The 21625-nt window shown below is 35.7% G+C and overlaps 1 protein-coding gene across 1 annotated transcript; it reads right to left on the bottom strand.

Moving 5' to 3' along the window:
* Window positions 1–146: 146 nt before the first annotated feature.
* Window positions 147–20127, bottom strand: LOC111149178 (sulfotransferase family 1E member 1). Its single transcript, XM_022506117.1, has 8 exons — window positions 20008–20127; window positions 14242–14404; window positions 11354–11479; window positions 9684–9781; window positions 5813–5939; window positions 3835–3929; window positions 2518–2698; window positions 147–259 (listed from the first exon to the last, which is right to left on the bottom strand). The coding sequence occupies exons 2-8, from the start codon at window positions 14387–14389 to the stop codon at window positions 147–149; spliced, it is 888 nt and encodes a 295-aa protein (XP_022361825.1). The 5' UTR covers window positions 14390–14404; window positions 20008–20127.
* Window positions 20128–21625: the final 1498 nt, after the last annotated feature.

Here is a 21625-nt window from a genome sequence, read left to right as displayed (position 1 = left end):
ACCCTGAGATGACAACTTGAGCCAAAATCAAGTCAGACACTTAACCAACTGAGCCACCCAGGCACCCCTCTACCAACCTAAACTTTGAAAAAAGTGAAGAATGATGAAAAGAAAGCTTTAATCTCATATATATTAAGAAACTCTTCTTAGATTTCAGTTCTTAACTTCAGTGTAGACCCCTTCATTTGCTGCTCATAATGTATATCAAATTTCTCATTCAGAGCTACCGTAAAGTGATTCTTCCAGTCTCCTGCAATCCCTATAACAAAAGAGAAAACAGTAAATATTATGTTTTCCAGCCAGAATCATGATGTTTTCTAATATTCATACTTTCATTAACACCTAATCAAATTTTATTCTTATAATCTTCAATTATAAAAATAAAATATATATATAAATAGTGTGTGAGTGTGTGTGTGTATACACACATATATATATTTGAGCTTGTAAAGAAAGATGTGTCCTGATTATTAACAAATAAACAAAACCCGGCAAATTTCTTTCTCTGACCCTTTTCTCTTTTGCTACTTTATTTAATTTTTCTTTCCCAATTCCCCCTGAAATGTTGGAGTTCTTAAGATGAGATCCATTTTTGCCACACTTCCAAGATATTAAATATCATCTTCGAAAGACAACTATCATATGATCTCCCTGATATGAGGAAGAGGAGATGCAACATGGGATGTTAAGGGGGTAGGAGAAGAATAAATGAAACAAGATGGGATTGGAAGGGAGACAAACCATAAGTGACTCTCAATCTCACAAAACAAACTGAGGGTTGATGGGGGGAGGGGGGTTGGGAGGGGGGGTGGGGTTATGGACATTGGGGAGGGTATGTGCTATGGTGAGTGCTGTGAAGTGTGTAAACCTGGCGATTCACAGACCTGTACCCCTGGGGATAAAAATATATGTTTATAAAAAATAAAATTAAAAAAATAATAATAATAATAATAAATACGAAAGAAAAATATATCATCTTCATACTAACACTCAAATCCAGGCTTATGTATCCATAGCCCGTTGCCTCCTGGATTCCATAAGAGTATCTCAGATTCAACTAGTTCAACTAGTCCAACTAGTTTTCTTCTCCACCAAATTGTGGGTTTTTCATGTGTACTTTCCCATAACCTGATTAATAGCAGCACCAGGTATCCAAAGCATAAATTTGGAAGTTGTCCCTCAACCACAATATTTGATTTTATACTCATATTCAGACTCTCTTCATATCCATTTCTTCCATTCCATTTTTGCTGCCACTGACAGATAAGCTTCTCAGCATCTCCTACCTTGTGTTATTGCAAGACTAGCAGGTCCTTTTCTTTTGAATTCCAACATATCCAACGTTCCCCCAGCAGAAGGAGTATCTTAAGTTAGTAGTTTCCTTACCCCCTTAGTTAAAGGAGCTCTAAACTTTCCCAGTGAAGTAACCCCAAAAGAGAGAAAATCTGTGTCTTCAGAATTAGGTAGGGTCTAAGTGTATAGCACTACGCAGCCCTTTACAAGCATGACAACTATTTTAAGTCCATTAGTCTTAAAAATCCATGTGGGCCTTATGAAAAAGAAGACTGAGATCATCTGAGAACTAGACAATTAAAACATAATCCATACATTAACTCGCTTTTGGGGGCTTTCTGGTGGTGTCAGTAGCAGGTTTGTTATTCTTATCATCTTCAAAATTCCTGGCTCTGTCACTGAAAGTTCAGTTCAAAGGGCAAGATTTTCTCTATTCTGTTTCTGCTTCACATATTAGTAGACTGATGTCCCAGGAGTCTACATATTCTACATGCCTTTGGATTTATAAACTGATCACAGCTCCTCAGATCATTCCTCCTCCCAATAAAATGTCACCTCATTGTATTTTGATATTTTGCCAAACAAAGCTATATTTGGCAGCAAGTGCTTTGAAACTTAATCTTTTCAAACAGCTTTAATGAGGTTAACTGATCTACAAAGAACCGTACGTATTCGTATAGCTTGATGAGTTTGGGTATTTGGCACTTAGTTTTGAAAAATGTTTGCCGCTTGGTCAAGGAAAAGGTAATTGTTCTAGGCTTTTTTCCTCATCTCAAGGTGAGATAATTATAGTTTTCTTTTGAGTTTCTTACTTGAATTTGAAGAGAATAAGAATTTTAAAATTATATACATTTATATAACATACATGGTATAACACCAAGGCACACAGGCTTTATAAATGACAGTAGCGTGTGGTATTAGCGCTGATGGTGAGGCTTGGGTGGTTGTTGACAATTCTTAGCATGCTCCATATACTAAGTAATCAGCAAATAGTAGCAATTTAGCAGCAGCAGCAGCAGCCGCAGTAGTAGTAGTAGTAACACTACTATTTTAATCTCACTACAGAACTGGTAACTCAGGAAAAATATTGCTCAAATGTGAGACAGCTTTGAAGAAAACAAGCTGGGTCCACAGGCAAGAATAGACTTCAATAGATGTTTGCCTATAACTCGTTCAACTTGCCACTTTGTAGAGCAATCGAGGCAAATTACATGACTCTCTCACCCTTTCTCATGAAGGGAGAAATTTTTTGGTTCATGACTTCATCTGGTAGTGTTGTATAATTGGTAGATGGATTGTTCTTCATCTCCTGGAATGAAGTGTGTTGTACAATCTTGTCCACAAGCTCCTCTGACGGCTGTCTTCCCAGAAATTGTATCACTTTTATCACCTCCTTTCTGATATCCTAGGAAGAGAAAACATTTTGAGGACTCAATTACTAAAGTTAAATTCATTACTATTTAGATTAAGAGAGAGAGAGAGAGAAATTCTTCCCTTTTGTCCCCACTGGTATTGGAATTAGACTTTTAATGAAGAAAAACACTTCCTGGAGAAGTGGTATTTTTTTAACTTCTCTAAGCATAATTGCCCTTATCCATAAAATGGACATAAAAGTTGCTTCAAAGATTGTTATAATACTAAATGAGATGACGTTTATAAAATATTTATTGTAGACTTTGATGCTTAGTACATGCTCAATAACTATTATCTACGAGTATGAATATATACTCTCAAAGACTAGAGTCCCCTGTGAAAGATTAAATTTGGGGTTGAAAATATGTACATAGTTTTACTTTTCTCTTCTAATTTATTGATGTACATACCAAGAAACAAAGTAACCAAAAAGATTAAGAAAAGGTATAAAAACTCAAATATCCAACATGGAACATCAGATGTATATGAACCATAGCTCAAGCATCCCCACCCCTACACGTCATTTCTGTAGTGTACCCTATTATCCAGATAAACCACTCATACAAATATTCACAATACCAACTATAATGCTTATTTTGTCATATAGTTCTCTTTACAAAGAATGTTATTCTCAAATTCTCTGTCCTGCAAATTACAACTTGCCTATCAAACTTCAGCTTAAGTATCACCTTCTTTGGCATGATTTCCTTGACTACTTCAGTTTGAGTGAGATGACCCTATTTTCTCTCCTGTAAATTCCCATATAAAAGTCTTTATTCTCATAATTTTTTTTCACTTGCCTTTTTTTTCTTTATTTTATGAACTCAAGTTCTTTCAAATTTTGTATTTGGTAATTTTTTGAGATTTGGGTTTCGACATATTCACAGAAGAGTTCTATTTCTTAGCTTCAAATCTATGCTAAAGTATCTGGATTGTTGTGATTTGGGGAGGTAGCTGCATCATCTATTTAAAGGCAGATTTTTGTAACTACATTGTTGTCAAATGCTAATATTTTAGAAATTACTAAGTTGCCCATATGTTTTCTTTTTCTAAAGTATTTATTTTAATAACATAAAGTGTTATATTAGTCTCAGGTGTACAATATCCCATATGTTTTCAATTTCTCACCTCCTTCATGTCTTCATAGAAAAGAAATAGCACTTGTGGATTATTTCTCTTTTCCCACCAAGATTTTGCATGTTTATACCAGGAGCCATATGGCACTAAAGTTAGAGATAAAAACAATGTAAGAGCATAGTATCATCTTTATACAGCTTGAAAATGATATTCAAACAACAGTAGCAACAAATAGATATAAGTGAATTATCATGGAATGAAAACAAGAGATCAGTCACACATCTTTTTTTTGAAGATTTTATTTATTTATTTGAGAAAGAGAGGGAGAGTGAGCACTATAGAGAGAGAAAGAGAGAGCGCCAGCGGGAGGAGAGCCTGAGGGAAAGGGAGAAGCAGGCTCCCCACTGAGCAGGGAGGTGATGGAGGACTGGGTCTTTAGGACCCTGAGATCATGACCTGAGCTGAAGGCAGATGCTTAACCAACTGAGCCACTCAGGTGCCCCATTGTCACACATCTTAAGCAAATTTCTCTGCAGCAAGAGAGGCAAAGTATGTTGAGTAATTTGTGTACAGAAACATATTCTAAACTTTCATCATTATGACATGGTTAATGACACAGAAAAAGTAAAGGAAATTCCCCTTCCACTAACTTGATTCAGAGCTTATGAGAATTTTTGAGGGGTGTGTGTGTATGTGTGTGTAAAATCAAGCTGTCAGTGAGGAGAGTAGAGTGGGAACTATTAATGATCTTGTAATCTGAATTCAGTCTAGGTCTCAAATTTACCATTTACAAACTGTCTTTGGCAATTAAAACCAGTAATTATATAATTTCTTATTACACTACTTGCAGTTTATATAGCAGGGGTGATTTGTTAGGGAGCCTTAGTGCTATTCTCATTTCAAAAAAGTTAGAAGATTTTCAAGATGATATGATAAGACATGCTGAAATGCTGTCTCTGTCTAACTCTCTCTTCCCTTATCGTGTCTCATGCTTATCTCAATGTTTTACCCAATAAAAAGCTGACAGAATAATATAATGTTGTCTGAGTCAAAGTATTCTGCTTTGCGTTGTCATTGACTACCATTTCTGTTCTTTGACTCTATTTACAATTGCTCCTAAAAGAAAAAGGTCACACAATGATATTTATAGTGCCTCATTCATCCGTTTTGCAGAAGAGTAATACTGTCTTTCTCCGCCTTACAATGGGGATTTTGATGATCTTGTGTCATTTGTTTAATTCATGACGCTTTAGCATAATTTTTTCCCAAAATGTAACAAACATAAAATATATGTGTTCTAGTTTTATTAAGCCAATATTATCTTCTATGAATATAAAGTTGATATTTTATTATTATTATTGCAGTTATGATTACAGGATCAGGATGGCCTTCTTTAGATAATACTGGACTCTGCTGAACTCTTTCTTCTACAACTTTAGATAGTTGCTGTAGTCTGAAGTTAAAGAAAAAGGTAAAATTTCCCAGAATTTCAGCTCAAGTAACCCTTGTATGGTTCCGAGAAATCTAGCTGAAACATTCAGACTGTACCCTGGTGGAAAGAATAAGAACTTTGTAGATATTCAGACTTCTTTATGAATTCTGACCCCACAAAACACTTGAAATTTTCCTTGGAAACAAATGGGCATTCTCTCTTCTCTATTTCCTTGCCCTTTATTCAGTAGAATTGTAACACTGTGAAATACTTTTCTAATAAAAAGAAATGAGAGAAAATTAGACACTGAATCTCAGTCGTAGAGCAGAAAATCTGTTACAGCCGACCTCCAAACACACTTTTATATATTTATTTTTAGGCACTGAACTGGAATGTCCAAATTCTGCAATTTGCTACCCACATCTGGAAACCCTATGCTTGCTTCAGAGTTCAGAATCTTCTGGAATTTCTGTGTTTTATTTAAGGATCAGAGAAGATAACAGACCATAACAAGACAACAAAAATTTTTGCTCAGAGATGTCATTTGTCTTGTATTATTTACCTTTAAGGAGTTGAGAGTAAAGAAGCTCCTCTTACCTTGTCCTTCCATGAATTTTTCCACAAACTCTTGGAAAGATCCAGGATCTGGATGAGCAGCTACCATTCGAAAGAAATGATAATAAGAAACAGCCACATCTTTGGCATTCCGGCAAAGATAGATCATCTAAAAAGGTGAGATTATATATGAAATCATTTTAATTTTTTTCAAACATAGTCTATCAAGATGTAAAAAGAAAACATTTATGTTTTCAACTACAAATATAATACACATTCATTGTAGAAAGTGGATAAAATATATGAAATTATATAGAAGAAAAATTCTTCAGTAACCTAAAATGATAGCATCTTGTGTACAGTTGTTCAGGGCTAGTTCTCACCTTACATTTTTCATGCCATTTTCACATATAATAACTTATTTTAATGTCACAAATATCATTCAATCTTAGAGAGAAAACTTGTTTACTAAGGGTTTACTTAAATTCACACTTATCTCAGTAAAAATATAATCTTCACCAATATTTTTGAGTTTCCATATTACATATAGAAGAAGCACCAATCAGACATAGCAATCAGGAAGCCTTGTTTTCATTGTCAGTCTGGCACTAAAAAGTTCTATCATCTTGTGCAAAGCACCAATTTTGGTTCTAAATTTTCTATCCAATAGAAATTTTCCATCCAATAGAAATCCAATTTTCTCTCCAATAAACAAGTGAGTTGGGATCTTTAGTCAGTCTGCAGAAGTAAACTCCAATATCCTGTGGTCTCCACTCTCTCCCTTGGCCATCTGAGTTAGGGAAGGCTACTCATGACTCTACACTGTTTACTGGTTTTCATTTGGCTCACAAGCCTGTCTTAACTTCGCAGGTTTCTACACTTTCAAACTGTTTTAAAGAAATCTTCTAGTTTACTTTGAGAAATATGGTTCTTCACTATCACTTTCTCTTAAATAAATAAATAAAATCTCTAAAAAAAATATGGTTCTCATTCTGAAGGTCCTGCTAGAGAAACTTCCAATTACTGCCCCCCCCCCAAAAGTGAGTTTTCTTTTCTTATCAAAGCTATCATTAACCATATTGAACTTTTTCAACCTAACTAAATACTCTTCCTACTTCTTTTTGCCTATTAGCTGAATGGAACTCTTTGCCACTATATCCATGAATTCCCTTCAGAATTTTCATCCCTTGCATTTCTTCAGGCTGTTCCCTCTGTCTTGAATATTCTCTACATCTCAAAATGCTGTCCATATTTAAAGCTTGGCTCCAGGTTTCTATGAAACTTTTTATTTTCCCAGATGGGGATAAGGTGTGAACAAAAGCTATCCTTCTTCCCCTAAACTCCCATTAGTTTATTTTATCTCCATTTTAGCAGATATTACTCTATACCTCAAACATTTTACCCCACATGCTCTTCCTGCCTTCGAGGAAAAGCTAGTACTGCAGCTCTCTCAAGTCAAAATTTCTAGTTGACATACAATTCACTTGGGATCATAATCCATTTTAAAAATCCTACACTTGAGGGGCGCCTGGGTGGCTCAGTGGGTTAAAGCCTCTGCCTTTGGCTCGGGTCATGATCTCAGGGTCCTGGGATCGAGCCCCGCATCGGGCTCTCTGTTTCGCGGGGAGCCTGCTTCCTCCTCTCTCTCTGCCTGCCTCTCTGCCTACTTGTGATTTCTCTCTGTCAAATAAATAAAAAATCTTTAAAAAAAAAAATCCTACACTTGAAAAACCCCTGTTCCTGTGATTCTCAGTTCATACCTCTAGAAAGCTAAAGCCCTTCTATGCTTGTGGTCATTCCCTGGCTTTAACTGAAAATGTGAACATCGGCCTCATAGTATTATTCTCCATTCCTAATCTTGTCCTCATCCAGCATAATGTTAGTATCTGTATGCATGAACCATTTGATTCTCTAGCTTCTTCTATTCATTCATTGTTGCTTTTATTTTATTTCAGCCAACCACTTTTATGTCCAAATCATGAATCTTGTTAGCACTCTAAAGGTTTCACTTCGGAAGCCTTATTCCAGAGCATCATGTTTTCTTTCAAGACAGTCTTACTCTTCCCGTCTTCCTTATCAGTTATTCCCAATATACTTGTCCAGCAACAATTCCAAAGCTTCACATTTATTGGCCTCAATTGTTTCTCTTATTTGTTTGATCCCTTTCCCCCCACTTTTTAAAAATCACTTACAGCTTCTGGCTCACCACTCCAAATACATTTTTACTAGTACTTTCAATCCATATATCTTTCTGTCCCCCAGTGAATTATCCCAGAAATACTCAGGAAATGAATCCATCTAACTGTTTGATGTATCCCTAAGATAAGCAGTTTTGTGAAGGTTGAACAGTTTAGTGAAGACTAAGACTATTGTAAATGTTTCTGTTTTCATTTGAGAAGTGAAGGGGATACAACCCATTCTCCAAAGGAAAAAAGTGACTTGGTCAAATCTCTTGAAAAAGTGGTGATTACACATCTCCTGCCAAATATATAAATAGCATTAGCTAATGAGAGAATATTTATGTATGGAATGATGTCAGCAGGATGTATTGTTCAAGTTAAAAAAACAAACAAAAAATAGAATCTTCAGAATTTTAGACCATGGATCTCCAGAAAAATATCAAATACGCCAGGTAACATTAGAGTACAAAATAAAAATGTTTCGTGACAATGATAAACCCCCTATTTTGTTATTAAGACTACATATAGTACTTTAATATCTCAAATGTGTAGCATACATGGGTCATAGTGTATCCTAAGAAAAAGCTTAAAAGGTCTTGAGAAACAGCATGAATGATCCAAGACTTAATGTTTTAGGGTTTCATGTATCATTCTTTGTGAAAAGCAAAACTGATCATGTGAATCATCAATTTAAAATGTCTGTAACTTGTTACCATTAAATAAAGTCCAGACTTTTCAACTTAGCTTCAGTGTCTGCTGTGATCAAACCCTAGCTTACCTCCCTTCATTTATTCAGCTAATGTGTACACTCAAACTTGCAGCTAAACTGAACTTGTTTCAGATCCCCAGTGGAGTTGCCTCTGGGATTGTACAGACTAACTCTTACACATCTTTTAAACATCATCTGAGATGTTACTTGCTCTTAGTTACCTCCCCCACCTTCATTGTCTGAGTTAGAATTCTTCTCTTACTTGACTTATGGCCCTTTCTTCATTGTCTGCTTATTTGCCCCGTCCCACACTGGACCATGTGATCGTGAAGACAAGGATTGCATGGGTCTTATTAATCTTTATATTGTTGGCACATGATAGGCACTCAGTAAATAATTACTATATGATATTGTCTGGTTTATCTTTCTCTAGTTCACTTCCACACCTCATGGCGCCAAGCACAATAGTTTGCAAAAAGGAATACATTCAGCGTCATTGGTAATAATGACAAATATAGGGGCGCCTGGGTGGCTCAGCCAGTTAAGTGTCTGCATTTAGCTCAGGTCCTGATCTCAGGGTCCTAGGATCAAGCCCCGCATAGGGCTCCCAGCTAGTCTGCTTCTCCCTCTGCCCCTCCCACTGCTTGTGGGCGCTCGCACTCTCCCTCTCAAATTAGTAAATAAAATCTTAAAAAAAAAAAGCAACAAATATAAAAGTAGTTACCATTTAGTAAATGTTTACAATATACTAGATACTGTGTTAAACATATAACAAGCATTATTTTTATTTAATCCTTATAATAACTCCATGAGGAAGATTGTATTTTTATCCTTCTCTTACAGATAAGGAAGCTGTGGCTTGGAGTTTACTTGTTTTTTTCCAAATCACCTCGAAAGTTGGAGTTGAAAGCTAGACTCTGACTATATTGACCTTAATACACATTTAATTTATTAAATGTCCATAGATTCCAAAAAAGAACAAATAAACAAATGTGAAGTTTTAAGAATATTTGATTCTGCTTACCTTACAGTTCTTTTCCCAAAATGAGGCTGGAAGAAGTTCAGCTGGCAGATGAGTCTTCACTATTCTAGGAGATGCCATCTGTTTTAATTGTTTTACTCCTGATTTTTAAAAAGTTAAAGGTTATATAACTTTAAAAAATTAGAAATATTTATATGAATTTTATAGACATTTAAAAAATAAAAGTAACCTTAAGATTCTAAGTATATTCATAATAATAATAGTACATACCATGACAGAAGTTTAGGTAGAGGAAATTATAAAGAAAAAATAAGATAAAGTAAAATTTCACCATTTGGAAAAAATCTTTATTAACACTTTAGTAAGATATTAACACAATCATTATCAACATTCTGCGTTGAACATGTACTTGAACTGCACAGGTCCACTTATATATGGATTTTTTACAGTGTTATAAATATAAAATTTATATTTATACATTTTATATAAATATATATTTATGCAAATAAATATTTATGCAAGTAAAATCTTTTTAAAAATAAGAGAAATTATATATATAGTACTATAAAATTTATATAAATATATATTTATTTGCATAAATATTACTATATATAATTTATATATATTTATGCAAATAAATATAATTTATATATATTTATGCAAATAAATATATATTTATATAAATTTTATATAAATTTTATAGTACTATATATATAATTTCTCTTATTTTAAAAAGATTTTACTTATTTTATTTGCGAGAAATAGCACAAACAGGAGGAGCCGCAGACAGAGGGAGAGGGAGAAGAAGACTCCCCACTGAGCAGGGAGACTGCCTTGGGGCTCAATCCCAGGAATCTGAGCTGAAGCAGACATTTAACCAACTGAGCCACCCAGGCCCCTCTTATAATTTTCTTAATAACATTGGCTTTCCTCCAGCTTACTTTATTGTAAGAGTATAGTATGTAATACATATATAACATACAAAATATGTGTTAACAACTGTTTATGTTATTGGTAATGCTTCCAATATAATAGTACACTATTAGTAGCTAAATTTGGGTGGAGTCAGAAGTTATATGCAGATTTTTTATTGTGTGAGGGGTGATCATCCCTAACCCCACGATTGTTCAGGGGTCAACTGTGGATCCATATGATTAGACTCAGAGCCATCTAAATACCACACATGCAGATGGAATTTTTAATACCTCCTAATTGATTTTTTTCCTCAATATATTATACTGAAACTGCAATGTGAAGAAACATAAGACATCCTAAAATTTTTAATTATATCATAGAGTTATTATGTCACTTTATTCTTTCATTGATCAATAGATTGTTTCTAATTTTTCACAATATTAAAAGAATCTGTGATGAATATCCTTTTAGATATATTCTTGAAAATTTATGGATATTTTTCTAGTTTTTAATGTATTATCACATTCAGCCCATATAGGGACAAATGCTTAAATATTACTAGGCTCTCATATGAAGACATATAAGAGCTATCCTTATTCAATCTATTTCAGTCTAATGTTACAATGTAAACTCTGTCAAGATTTAAATTTAAATTTACATGCTTTTCATGGAGAAGACATAATACTAATTGCCACTTTTGTTTACAGTCTCTTTCCTTGCACAGTCTATATCCACACTTTAGAATATATGTACATAGTTTTTAAAATCTAAACTTAAAAAATCTACTTAAACATTACCATTCATTAACTCTTCTTTTCTGCATTCCAAATAGGGTATTCTATTAAAAATGACATCTTCTTTGCATTTTTCCACATCGCCCTCTTTGTAGATCATGTACACAATTTCACTAACCCAGGTTGTACCTGTAAAAATTAGACAAATCTCAGTGTTTCACCGACCATTCAGGTTGACAATGCAAGTAGTGTATTTATAGCTAGATAAAGCAGAAGTGTCCTAATGCAATATAATTTGAAAGATATCAGAATAACTTTAGAACTCAAGAAATTTCTTCTCATACTTAATCTTACAAGACCTCAAAATAACCTCAATAAATGAAGATGAATATTGTAGTAAGACACACCTATGGTAGGAGTCCAAATTTGTCCACAGTGAATTGGGACATTGTGCAAGCTGGTAACAGTTTGGGATTTAAATTTTTACATCTAAAAAGTTAGGAGGCTTGAATTATTGAATTCTTACTACATAGAAAGCATTGCATTTAATTAGACATTATCAGGAAAAACAAAGAGGAATAAGATACAGTTCCTGGCATCTAGGACACATTAACAATAAATATATTTAAGCTGACTAAAGTCGTACAAGTGAAAATAATGCACAATTGAATCCTGAGTTTAATTTAAAGAAAGAAAAGATGAGTATTCAAGTAGGGAGGAGGAAAGCTTTCAGGTAAGTCTTGAAGAATGGACTAAACACAGATGGGCAAGAAAGAACTGAACAAGTTGGAGAAGCCAGAGAGCAAGCATGTCCTCAGAGGCTCCCACATCATGTACGTGTTATTCCTGCAGCCTGGAACAATCTTCTAGGAGCTAAATCTCTCACATCTTTGTTTTGTTTACCCTAAGAAGCCTCTGAAGTGCCCCAAGCAAAGCACTCCTGCTATATGTTCTCACAATACCCTAATGGACCTCCTTCACCCACATTTTCATACTGTATCATATCTGCCACTTCATTTATTTATATTCCCCTCTGGGTTATTTATTTATATTCCCCTCTGGGTTATTTATTTATATTCCCCTCTGGATTATACACACTAAGAAGGCAGAGATTAAATGTGTTTTATTCACCATTGTATCTCCAGTGGCTAATACCACCCTTGACACATAGCAGAAACTCAATAAAAATTTGCTAAATGAACAACTGAAAAAACAGAAAAGGGAAAAACATGCAAAGAAATGGTGAAGAGGCAGGTCAATGAGAATAGAGGGTTTGTACTTCGGGGGAGATAATGTGCATAGGAAGGTGTCATTCATTCATTCATTCATTCATTCTTTTCAACACATGTATATCGAGAATACGCTGGTCATTATGTTAAATGTCAGGAATACACAGTTAAGTAAGATGTAGTCACTATGCTAGTGTTTCATGTGTTATGGAGACTTATACTCCAAAGACATGTATTTTGAGCACAGGATTTGAACTATCTTTTTGGTCTATTAGATATCTACAAATAGTGCATGAAAATAAATTGTTAATTTTGAAAAAAAGAAAAAAAAAGTAAAGAGACTTGAATAAAAGATGATGCACTCAAGCATGCTTCAACCACAGACTTTACTGTTAACTTCTGATGCCTCAAGCTGAGCCCCAGTACAGAGGAAACAGAAAAAAATAGACTTGATCCTTGCCTCCTAGTGCTCAAAGTCATGTTTAAGAGTTGGAAACAGTGCACAATAATTACAACACTTCTTTTTTCTTTTTTTTTTTTAAAGATTTTATTTATTTGACAGAGAGAGATCACAAGTGGACAGAGAGGCAGGCAGAGAGAGAGAGAGAGAGGGAAGCAGGCTCCCTGCTGAGCAGAGAGCCCGATGTGGGACTCGATCCCAGGACCCTGAGATCATGACCTGAGCCGAAAGCAGAGGCTTAACCCACTGAGCCACCCAGGTGCCCCAAAACTTCTTTTTTTTCTTGAGATGCTATAATACACGTGGGCACAGGAATTTCAAGGACTACAAAGGAAGACTATTTAACTCAGCGTGCTTCTGCTGCTGTGATGGATCAACAAGAAATGCCTTCAAGACAACATGAGAATTGAACTTAGACTTAACACATTACTGGCATTAGTTCACCAGTTTTGTGAGAAAAGGATTCTAGCAGGCAGAACCATCTCCCCCCCCCCCCCCCCCACCAAGATCAGATACTTAAGAATAGCACAGTAATGAGGAAAAGAATTGGAAATACATTATAAAGCCTGAATGGAAGAAGAAATGGGTGGGAAGGAAGCTGCAGAAGCGAGCAGATGGCAAGTGTAACATGCCTTGGAGTTCATATTAGAGTTTGCGTTTTTTAGAAGTTCTGGAAAGGCAATGATACACATTAAGCAAGAGAGCAAGATTATGAGGACTCTGTTTTGGAAGAATTCCTTCAGTAAGATAACAATATATTTAACACATATATAAGTGTTAAATGTAACAACCAAATAGAGAAGTCTCGATCGGATCTAATTTCTAAAGATCTATGGTTGTGAGATTCCAGAACTATAATTAAGTTGTGCTAATCTCAGGAAAAAAAATATGTTACTTAAAAAAGGAGTTTGGGGGCAAACTTAAGGAGAGCTAGTTAGCTGAAAAAGTAATTTTTTAAAAGTCTGGAAAAAATTGTCCTTTGTTTATACAAAATGACAATATGGTTCTATATTCATGCATTTATATTAATAATTTTCTAAAGGTACATGGAATCTGTGCTGCTCAAGTCACAGGTACAGAATGTGCTCTTAGAACAGAGCTATAATATCCACTTTTTCTGTGTCTGTACTAAAACTACTATGTCTGTCTTTAATATGAAGAATCAGTGTGGAAGAAGCGAACAGCTTAATATTCACCATTCAAGGTGGGTTTGTCATTTCTAGATGAAAAGAGAACAGCACTGAGGTAATAAGGAAACTTACCAGATTTGGGATACGTGGCAATGACAATGTCATCTGGTCTTGCCTGGAATGTATCCACATCATCCCAATATTCTATAAAGTCTTTATACATTAGAATTCCGTGGACTGTGCCAAAGTATGCATCATAGTCAGATTTGGAAGAATCCATCCTAAGGGTCGTGCCCTGAAAGAAAAATGTATATTTTCCACTTATATGTACTTTAAAATGTTTTAAAATTAATAATAGCTCTGTACATTGAGGTTCTCTTGGGTTTCTAGCATTTCTTAGCTATTGAGTATATAGAGTAAAGGCATGTTTAAGAAGTATATAACATAGTCTTGGTGCTTTAAGAATCTCTAATCTCATTCAGAAGGTAAGTCTAACAATATAAAAGAGTGAGAAAATACAAGGCACTATAAACTGTTTAAAATAACATAAAAAATAGGAGCACCTGGGTGGCTCAGTCTGTTAAGTGTCTGACTCTTGGTTTCAGTTCAGGTTATGATACTGGGATCATTGGAACAAGCCCCATATTGTGCTCTGCATGAAATACAGAGTCTGCTTGGGATTCTCCCTCCCTCTACCCCTCTCCTCCCCAGTCTCTCTCTCTCTCTTAAATAAATAAATAAATCCACCCCCCCCCCAAATAAACCTATGTAAAAAATAATGTGAAGTGCTTGTATTATGTTACTTTTTTTAAGGATTTTAAAATCTGAGCCACCCAGGCACCCATGGATAATCTCTAAGATTTTTAACAATTGTATTGTACTCTCTTCCATGGACCTAAAAAAACACCACTAGGGGCACCTGGGTAGTTCATTCTGTTAAGTGTCTGCCTTCCACTCAGGTCATGATCCTAGGGTCCTGGGATCCAGCCTGTATGAGGCTGCCTGCTCAGCAGAGAGCCTGCTTCTCCCTCTCCTTCTATCCCTTCCCCTACTCATGCTCTCTCTCTCTCTCTAACAAATAAATAAAATCTTTTTAAAAATTTGTATTATATTTATGTATAGCAAATTCCATGATGAATAAAAACAGAGCCTTCCATTTCCTTGTCAAAATTGATGGAGTATATGAAAAGACTAAGAGATTTAAAAATACAACAGTATTCTGGCAAATAACCATGGTGATTAATCATGTATACATCAAATAACATGAAAAGATGGATGGTCACATTTGATAGCCACTGCACGATCTCAAAGTCATAGGCTTCCTTAGTTCTTGAATGTTTCATTTAATGAAAAAATTCAAATGCTTGATAAGTGTATTTAAAAGATGAAATTAATGACACTGTAATGGATATACCTAAAACATGGGTTCTTGAGGATATAATAGATTCCTCTGGGATCTCTCACATTACCTTCACCTTTCTTTCTCATTTGATCAATAAAGTAGTACATATTCCCATTGAATGACTTGTCTGAAACATATAAAGTTAAACAAGATGGTTATAACTGATAATTCATTTCCTGATCCCATGACAACTCATTTGATGTTCAGCATTGGTCATAGGATTTTTAATTAAGCAAACTTTCCTTCATTGACTTTCAACTTCTTCCACTATCTTTCCTTTTCCATTCTGAGTTTGTGATATAACATCTCAACAAATTTAGTCCTTTGATATTAGCCTCTTTAGATCTCCTTTTTATTCATCTGTGTGAACCAGATTAGTGCACATGTGCCATGATGACTGCTCTGTGATGTGAAGCCTTCTTGAGCACATCACCTCCCTACATTCTTTCCCTTTGTTTAACCACACCCTTAAGTACACCCTCAAGGCAAAATGTCTTTGGTCTGCTCTGGAGATAAGACTATGACACACACTTATTCTTTAAAAAAATTTTTTTTCTTAATTTAAATTTTAGGTTGTTAACATATAGTGCAATATTTGTTTCTGGAGTAGAACTCAGTGATTCATTACTTATGCACAACACCCAGGGCTGTTCATAACAGGTGCACTCCTAATACCTATTACCCATCTAACCCATCCATCAACCCTCATTTTCCTCTCTGTTGTTAAAAGTCTCTTATGACTTATATCTTTCTCTCCTTTTTTTCTTTTCCCCCGTCCCATATGTTCATCAGTTTTCTTTCTTAAATTCCACATGTGAGTGAGATCATATAGTATTTATCTTTCTCTGACTTATTTCACTTAATATTATACTCTTTAGCTCCATCCATATTGTTGCAAATGGCAAGATTTCATTCTTTTTGATACTGCTATTTGAAATTGTATGATCTTGGCAAATTACTTCAGGTCAGCTATGCTCCATTTTCTCATCTACAAATTAAGGATGATAATAATGATAATACTTACCAGAAACACTGAATGGAAATTATAAATTCCCATTATAAATTCTTAATAACTATGAGCTTATATTGTTATTATACCAAATCCATATGATACTATGGAGGAGTGTAGAGAGCAAGATGGAGTCTCTCATGTCAAGCAGGGGCTGTGTCAAGCAATGATGCAAGCCGTTAAGTTCTGCATCTTGGAGATATGCCAGGGCCAGCATTGGTTGACATCCCACAAATGATAACAAGCAGAACCAGAAGAGGTCTTCTGGGCCCCCAAACCAATTATACCTCTTTAAAAAGGGGAAAATGTTGGCAGCAAACTGTCAGAATCTTCAGAGGTGATCTCTTGATCTCTCTATGTCTGACCACTTTAAAAAGGCAGCCACCACCCAAGGTTCTGCCCACTTGCTCTCTGAACAGAACCAAGACCCTCCATTGTTTGAATATGATAAGTAGTAAGTGCAGAGAACTGACCCAGACTGGATCAAGGCCTTAACTCAACTGCACATCCACAAACTGACTTCAGGTTGGTTCATTAACTTCATACAACCCTTCTGTTGTTGTTGTTTGTTTGTTTTTGTTTTTATTTTTTTTAAGAGAGAGAGAGAGAAAGAGAGAGAAACTACGACTGGGGTAGGGGACTACAGAGGCAGAGGGAGAGAGAAAATCCCAAGCAGACTCCATGCTCGGTGAGGAGCCCGACACAGGACTCAATCTCACAACCCTGAAATCATGACCTGAGCTGAAATCAAGAGTTGGACACTCAACCAACTGAACCACCCAGGTGTTATCTTGTTTGTTGTGCGGCTTGTCTTATGTTCTGCTCTATGTGCTGTGTAAAAAGCCACATTAATCTCATGGTGAAATGTCATTGAGTTTGAAATCCTGAAACTGTTTTATAATTATGACTAACTTTGCTTTTTGACTGAATAAAGCTGACATAATGTGTCACCTTCATAGCATGCTCATGATAAGGAGCCAGACACTTTGGACACTCTCAATTAGAAATAGTACACATAACATGGTAACATCTCCTCTAAAAGCAGAGGAAATATATGTTGTTAAAATTCCCAAGAATAAGGGCACCTGGGTGGCTCAGTCATTAAGCATCTGCCTTCAGCTCAGGTCATGATCCCAGAGTCCTAAGATTGAGACCCGCATCGGGCTCCAGCCCTGCATGGGGCTCCCTGCTTGGCAGGAAGCCTTCCTCTCCCTCTCCCACCACCCCCTGCTTGTGTTGCCTCTCTCGCTGTGTCTCTGTCTGCCAAATAAATAAATAAAATCTTTTTAAAAATTCCCAAGACTATATTTCATAAATACAAAGTTACCTGGAGAAACTGATAATCAATAACCTGTTTTCTCACTGGAGAGGGTAAAATCTGTAAATATCTAATATGATTTTTACAACAAATGACTTCTATTTGTTTGCTTCTCTTAAGTTCTTTGGGACAACCCAATATATTTATTTCATTTGGCCTCAGATTACACACCAGAAGACAGACACAATGGAAGAGAGTTTTTCATTTGTTTTTGACTAAAGAATGGCTTAGCATGTGTTTTGGAAACACAGAACAACACTAGGCCTGCATGTTGTTACTAAAACTTAAAAAAATCCCAGTCCCTGAGAGCAGACTCAACTCTTTGAAGACCTCCCTCTCAGGTAGGTTAGATGTCATCTCACCAAAATTATGAGATTTTGATGAAAAATTAGTCTTGTTAATAAATCAGTTTGTTGGGAGCCTGGGTGGCTCAGTTGGTTAAGCGTCTGCCTTAGGTTTAGGTCATGATCTTAGGGTCCTGGGATGGAGTCCTGCATCCAGTTTCCTGCTCAGAGAGGAGTATCCTTCTCCTTCTCCCTCTCCCTCTCCCTCTACCCCTCCCCCCTGCTCAAGGTCTCTCTCTCTCTTTCTCAAATAAATTTTTAAAAATCTATAAAAATAAAATGAATATAATAAAATAATAAAATAAATCATCTTGTTCCCTAAACCTTTCTTGCTCTCAGAAACAGAAATCTTTCACTAGAAGAAATGTGTATAACAGATGTTACTTGCCCAGCCTATTGATTTGTTTATTCATGTGAACAACTTTCTTGGTGTTCTGCCAAGTTTGCAAATATTGGCTTACAGTCAACTGGGAGTAGCCGATTTTATCATTCAGCCGTTGGCTGGCTTCTGCTTACCCCTTCATGGTCAATTTTTTTCTCAGAGTTAAGCTGAATGGCATATAATAAAATGTCTTTTCTTATTAACTTCTCTTAGTAAGTTATCTCATATCACAATGTATGGACTCACCCTTTAGCTACTCTCTTCTTTCTCAAAAGATGTGTTCCAGTTAGAAATTGTCAATTTTATTTTCTGAGTATAAAGGTTACTGTTGTCTAGAAACACCAATCAACAAAAATCATTAGAACTGTGCTTTACAAATTCAATAGAATTCAGAAAGAATTTTTCTTTTTCCTCTTTATTTCTTTCTCCTTTTCTCTATTTTCCCCTCCTCTATCCCCTAATCTGCCTCTCATCCAGCAGCTATTATGTGTGTGGGCACCTACCTCGTTTCCAGATGCAGTGTTAAGGGTCGGAGACACAAGGTGAGTGCAGATGAATAGAGCTCACTTAGTCCCCACCATCTTCTACTTACTCAGATTTGGGGGAAATTGTTGAACGCAGTGAACATCCAGTCTCCATACTATGTCACAAAGCAGATGTTCAAAAATACTTCTTAAATTTAATTGCCAAATTGAATCTCTCTGCTCTCTCTCATTTCTATTAAGGACTCCTAGATAAAATAGCTACTATTTTGCCAATAATCTACGTCTATGATGGGCCAAGGACTTGGATTTATGCTATATTCTCATTTAAAAGTAACAGTAATATACATAAAGGCCCATGGTGGCATTCAACTACTTCTGTCACACTTCACAGAACTGATCACCACACTAGAAGTCAGTCTCCACTTTAACTGTTTCTACCCTGCTTGAAATGGAGGACATGTCCAGCATGCAGAACTTGCAGAGTCGCTATGATACCATAGTTTTATGTTAAAACTCTTTAAACACCAAAGCACTATATAATGCAAGATTTATTTTTAGTGACAAATGATTTAAAAAGGCTTCGAAATGTTTTATATTATTAAGTAACTGAAGTATTAATACTTTATTCTCTCTGTGTTTCTTTTTCTAACAGCTTTGTGATGTATACTTTGCATCTAAATTTTCTACATCTAAAAATCTAAATATTAACATCAGTAATAATAGTAAAAATACAACCTGTCCTGATGATCCTGGGAAAAAAACTGGGTGATCCAATTTAGTTTTCTTCCATCTCCACTCAGGTTTTAGGCTTCCTAAAAAGATGAGAACCACTTAAGCATTTGAAATATTTCTGGTGAGCTTTTATTCCCAATGCCAGAGAGGGAGGCGGAGATTAATTTGTGGGGCTTGGTTTTCTAGCGTCTGTGATGCAACAAGGATCAGAAATACATATACATACCTGCTGATGGATTTAACCACAGAGTCATGCTCATTCATACAGGGATGTGAAAAGCCTCTGCTGTTAGTTTTCATTCTTGGCTCATAATCAAATTCCTAAATTTGCCAATAGCAATCAGTGGGTTGGGGAGAGGGAGGGAGGGGAAGTGAAGAGGAAATGAGGGAGAAGGGGTTTGGAGCAAAATATATGCTAGGAAGGGGAAGTTCTTTATTTATTCACTGATGAATAATAAAATCTGATTGACCTTCAAAAGAATAAACTTCTTGGGGGAGTGAGAGGAGAAAAGAAAAGGAAGGAAAAACCAGGAGGTCAGTGAGGACCCTGGATCAGTAGACATAGCTCAGTTTCCTGAGGGATGTCAAAGAAGGCTTTGTAGTACCTGGTTGTGTCCTAACAAGTCAATTGGAAAACACCTCGTACTTTCAACTCTGAAGCGGACCTGAAAATCAAAAACAGATGACAGCTAAAGAAAGAATGTAGATAGACATCACTCACCTTTGAATTATTATTTAAAAAATCTCACTGCTCTCTGCACCCAGTCACATGCGTAACAGGATAGTGTGGTATTTCCATGTGATGTTAACCTTTGATGCCAATGTAATTTAGATAAGAGAATATGAAAAACAAAACCCTAAAGATTTGTAGAGCCCAAGAATCCTTCACCTTTCTTCTTTTCAGGCCTCTGCACCTGCTGAGGAAATTTTCCCTTGCTCTCACCCCCTGCCCTAATCAATACCTCTAACCCAGTTAGTTCCAAATCTCATTAGTTCTTATTTGTCTCTTGATTATAATGAGAAGACACTTTCTTTAAAAGGTTTGTTATGACCCTTGCAGAACTGAGCAACCCTCTAAGTGACCTCCAAACCCTATGCTACTCATTAATACTTAACCCATTATACTGTAATTAAAATTTACTTGTGTAGCTTTCTGATAGTACATAACTTAGAGAGAGGGTTTTTACTCTGTGATTAGCATGTTGCTGGCGTGAATGTATACTAACTGAATGAAAGTGGCTGGTGTGTTCGAGACAGCAGAAGTTAAAAAAAAAAAGTAATTGTTGGTTATAGAAGTTACTAATATCTAGCCCTACCAAAAGTAAAATAGAACAGTTGCGTGGTTTTTGAGAAATGAGGCTTCTCACAATACAAAATCAAGGTACAACAGGAGTAACAGAGGGTCAAATATAGATTTTATATTACTTGGTTTTCTGTGGTTGGTCATTTATATATTTCTATTTTTGAGTTAAATAAAATGTGTGTTAAAAGGATTTGATCATTATAAAATGTAATCATTAAACATACACATTTAATAGAGATGATAATTTTTAACCTTGTTGCATAGTTTAACCTTTAATTATTATTTTTTAATAATAAAGATCTGGGGGCGCCTGGGTGGCTCAGTCATTAAGCATCTGTCTTCGGCTCAGGTCATGGTCCCAGGGTCCTGGTATCCAGCCCCACATCGGGCTCCCTGCTCAGCAGGAAACCTGCTTCTCCTTCTCCCACTCCCCCTGCTTGTGTTCCCTCTCTCACTGTGTCTCTCTCTGTCAAATAAATAAATAAAATCTTAAAATAACAATAATAATAAGGATCTGTGAGACTTACTTTATTGTTTACCA

Source organism: Enhydra lutris, unplaced genomic scaffold (genome assembly GCF_002288905.1).
Source record: "Enhydra lutris kenyoni isolate GAN:26980312 unplaced genomic scaffold, ASM228890v2 scaffoldscaffold21, whole genome shotgun sequence".
Classification (NCBI taxonomy): domain Eukaryota; kingdom Metazoa; phylum Chordata; class Mammalia; order Carnivora; family Mustelidae; genus Enhydra; species Enhydra lutris.
The sequence above is the reverse complement of the archived record's forward strand: the minus strand, read 5'-3'. Positions and strand labels throughout refer to the sequence as shown.

Excerpts from the sequence above, each read along its gene's own strand:
- LOC111149178 (XM_022506117.1), bottom strand. The coding sequence starts at position 14,389 with ATGGATTCTTCCAAATCTGACTATGATGCATACTTTGGCACAGTCCAC. Across the intron at positions 11,480-14,241 it reads TGCCACGTATCCCAAATCTG|GTACAACCTGGGTTAGTGAA; the intron begins GTAAGTTTCCTT and ends TAATTTTTACAG. Across the intron at positions 260-2,517 it reads TTCTCCCTTCATGAGAAAGG|GGATTGCAGGAGACTGGAAG; the intron begins GTGAGAGAGTCA and ends CTTTTGTTATAG.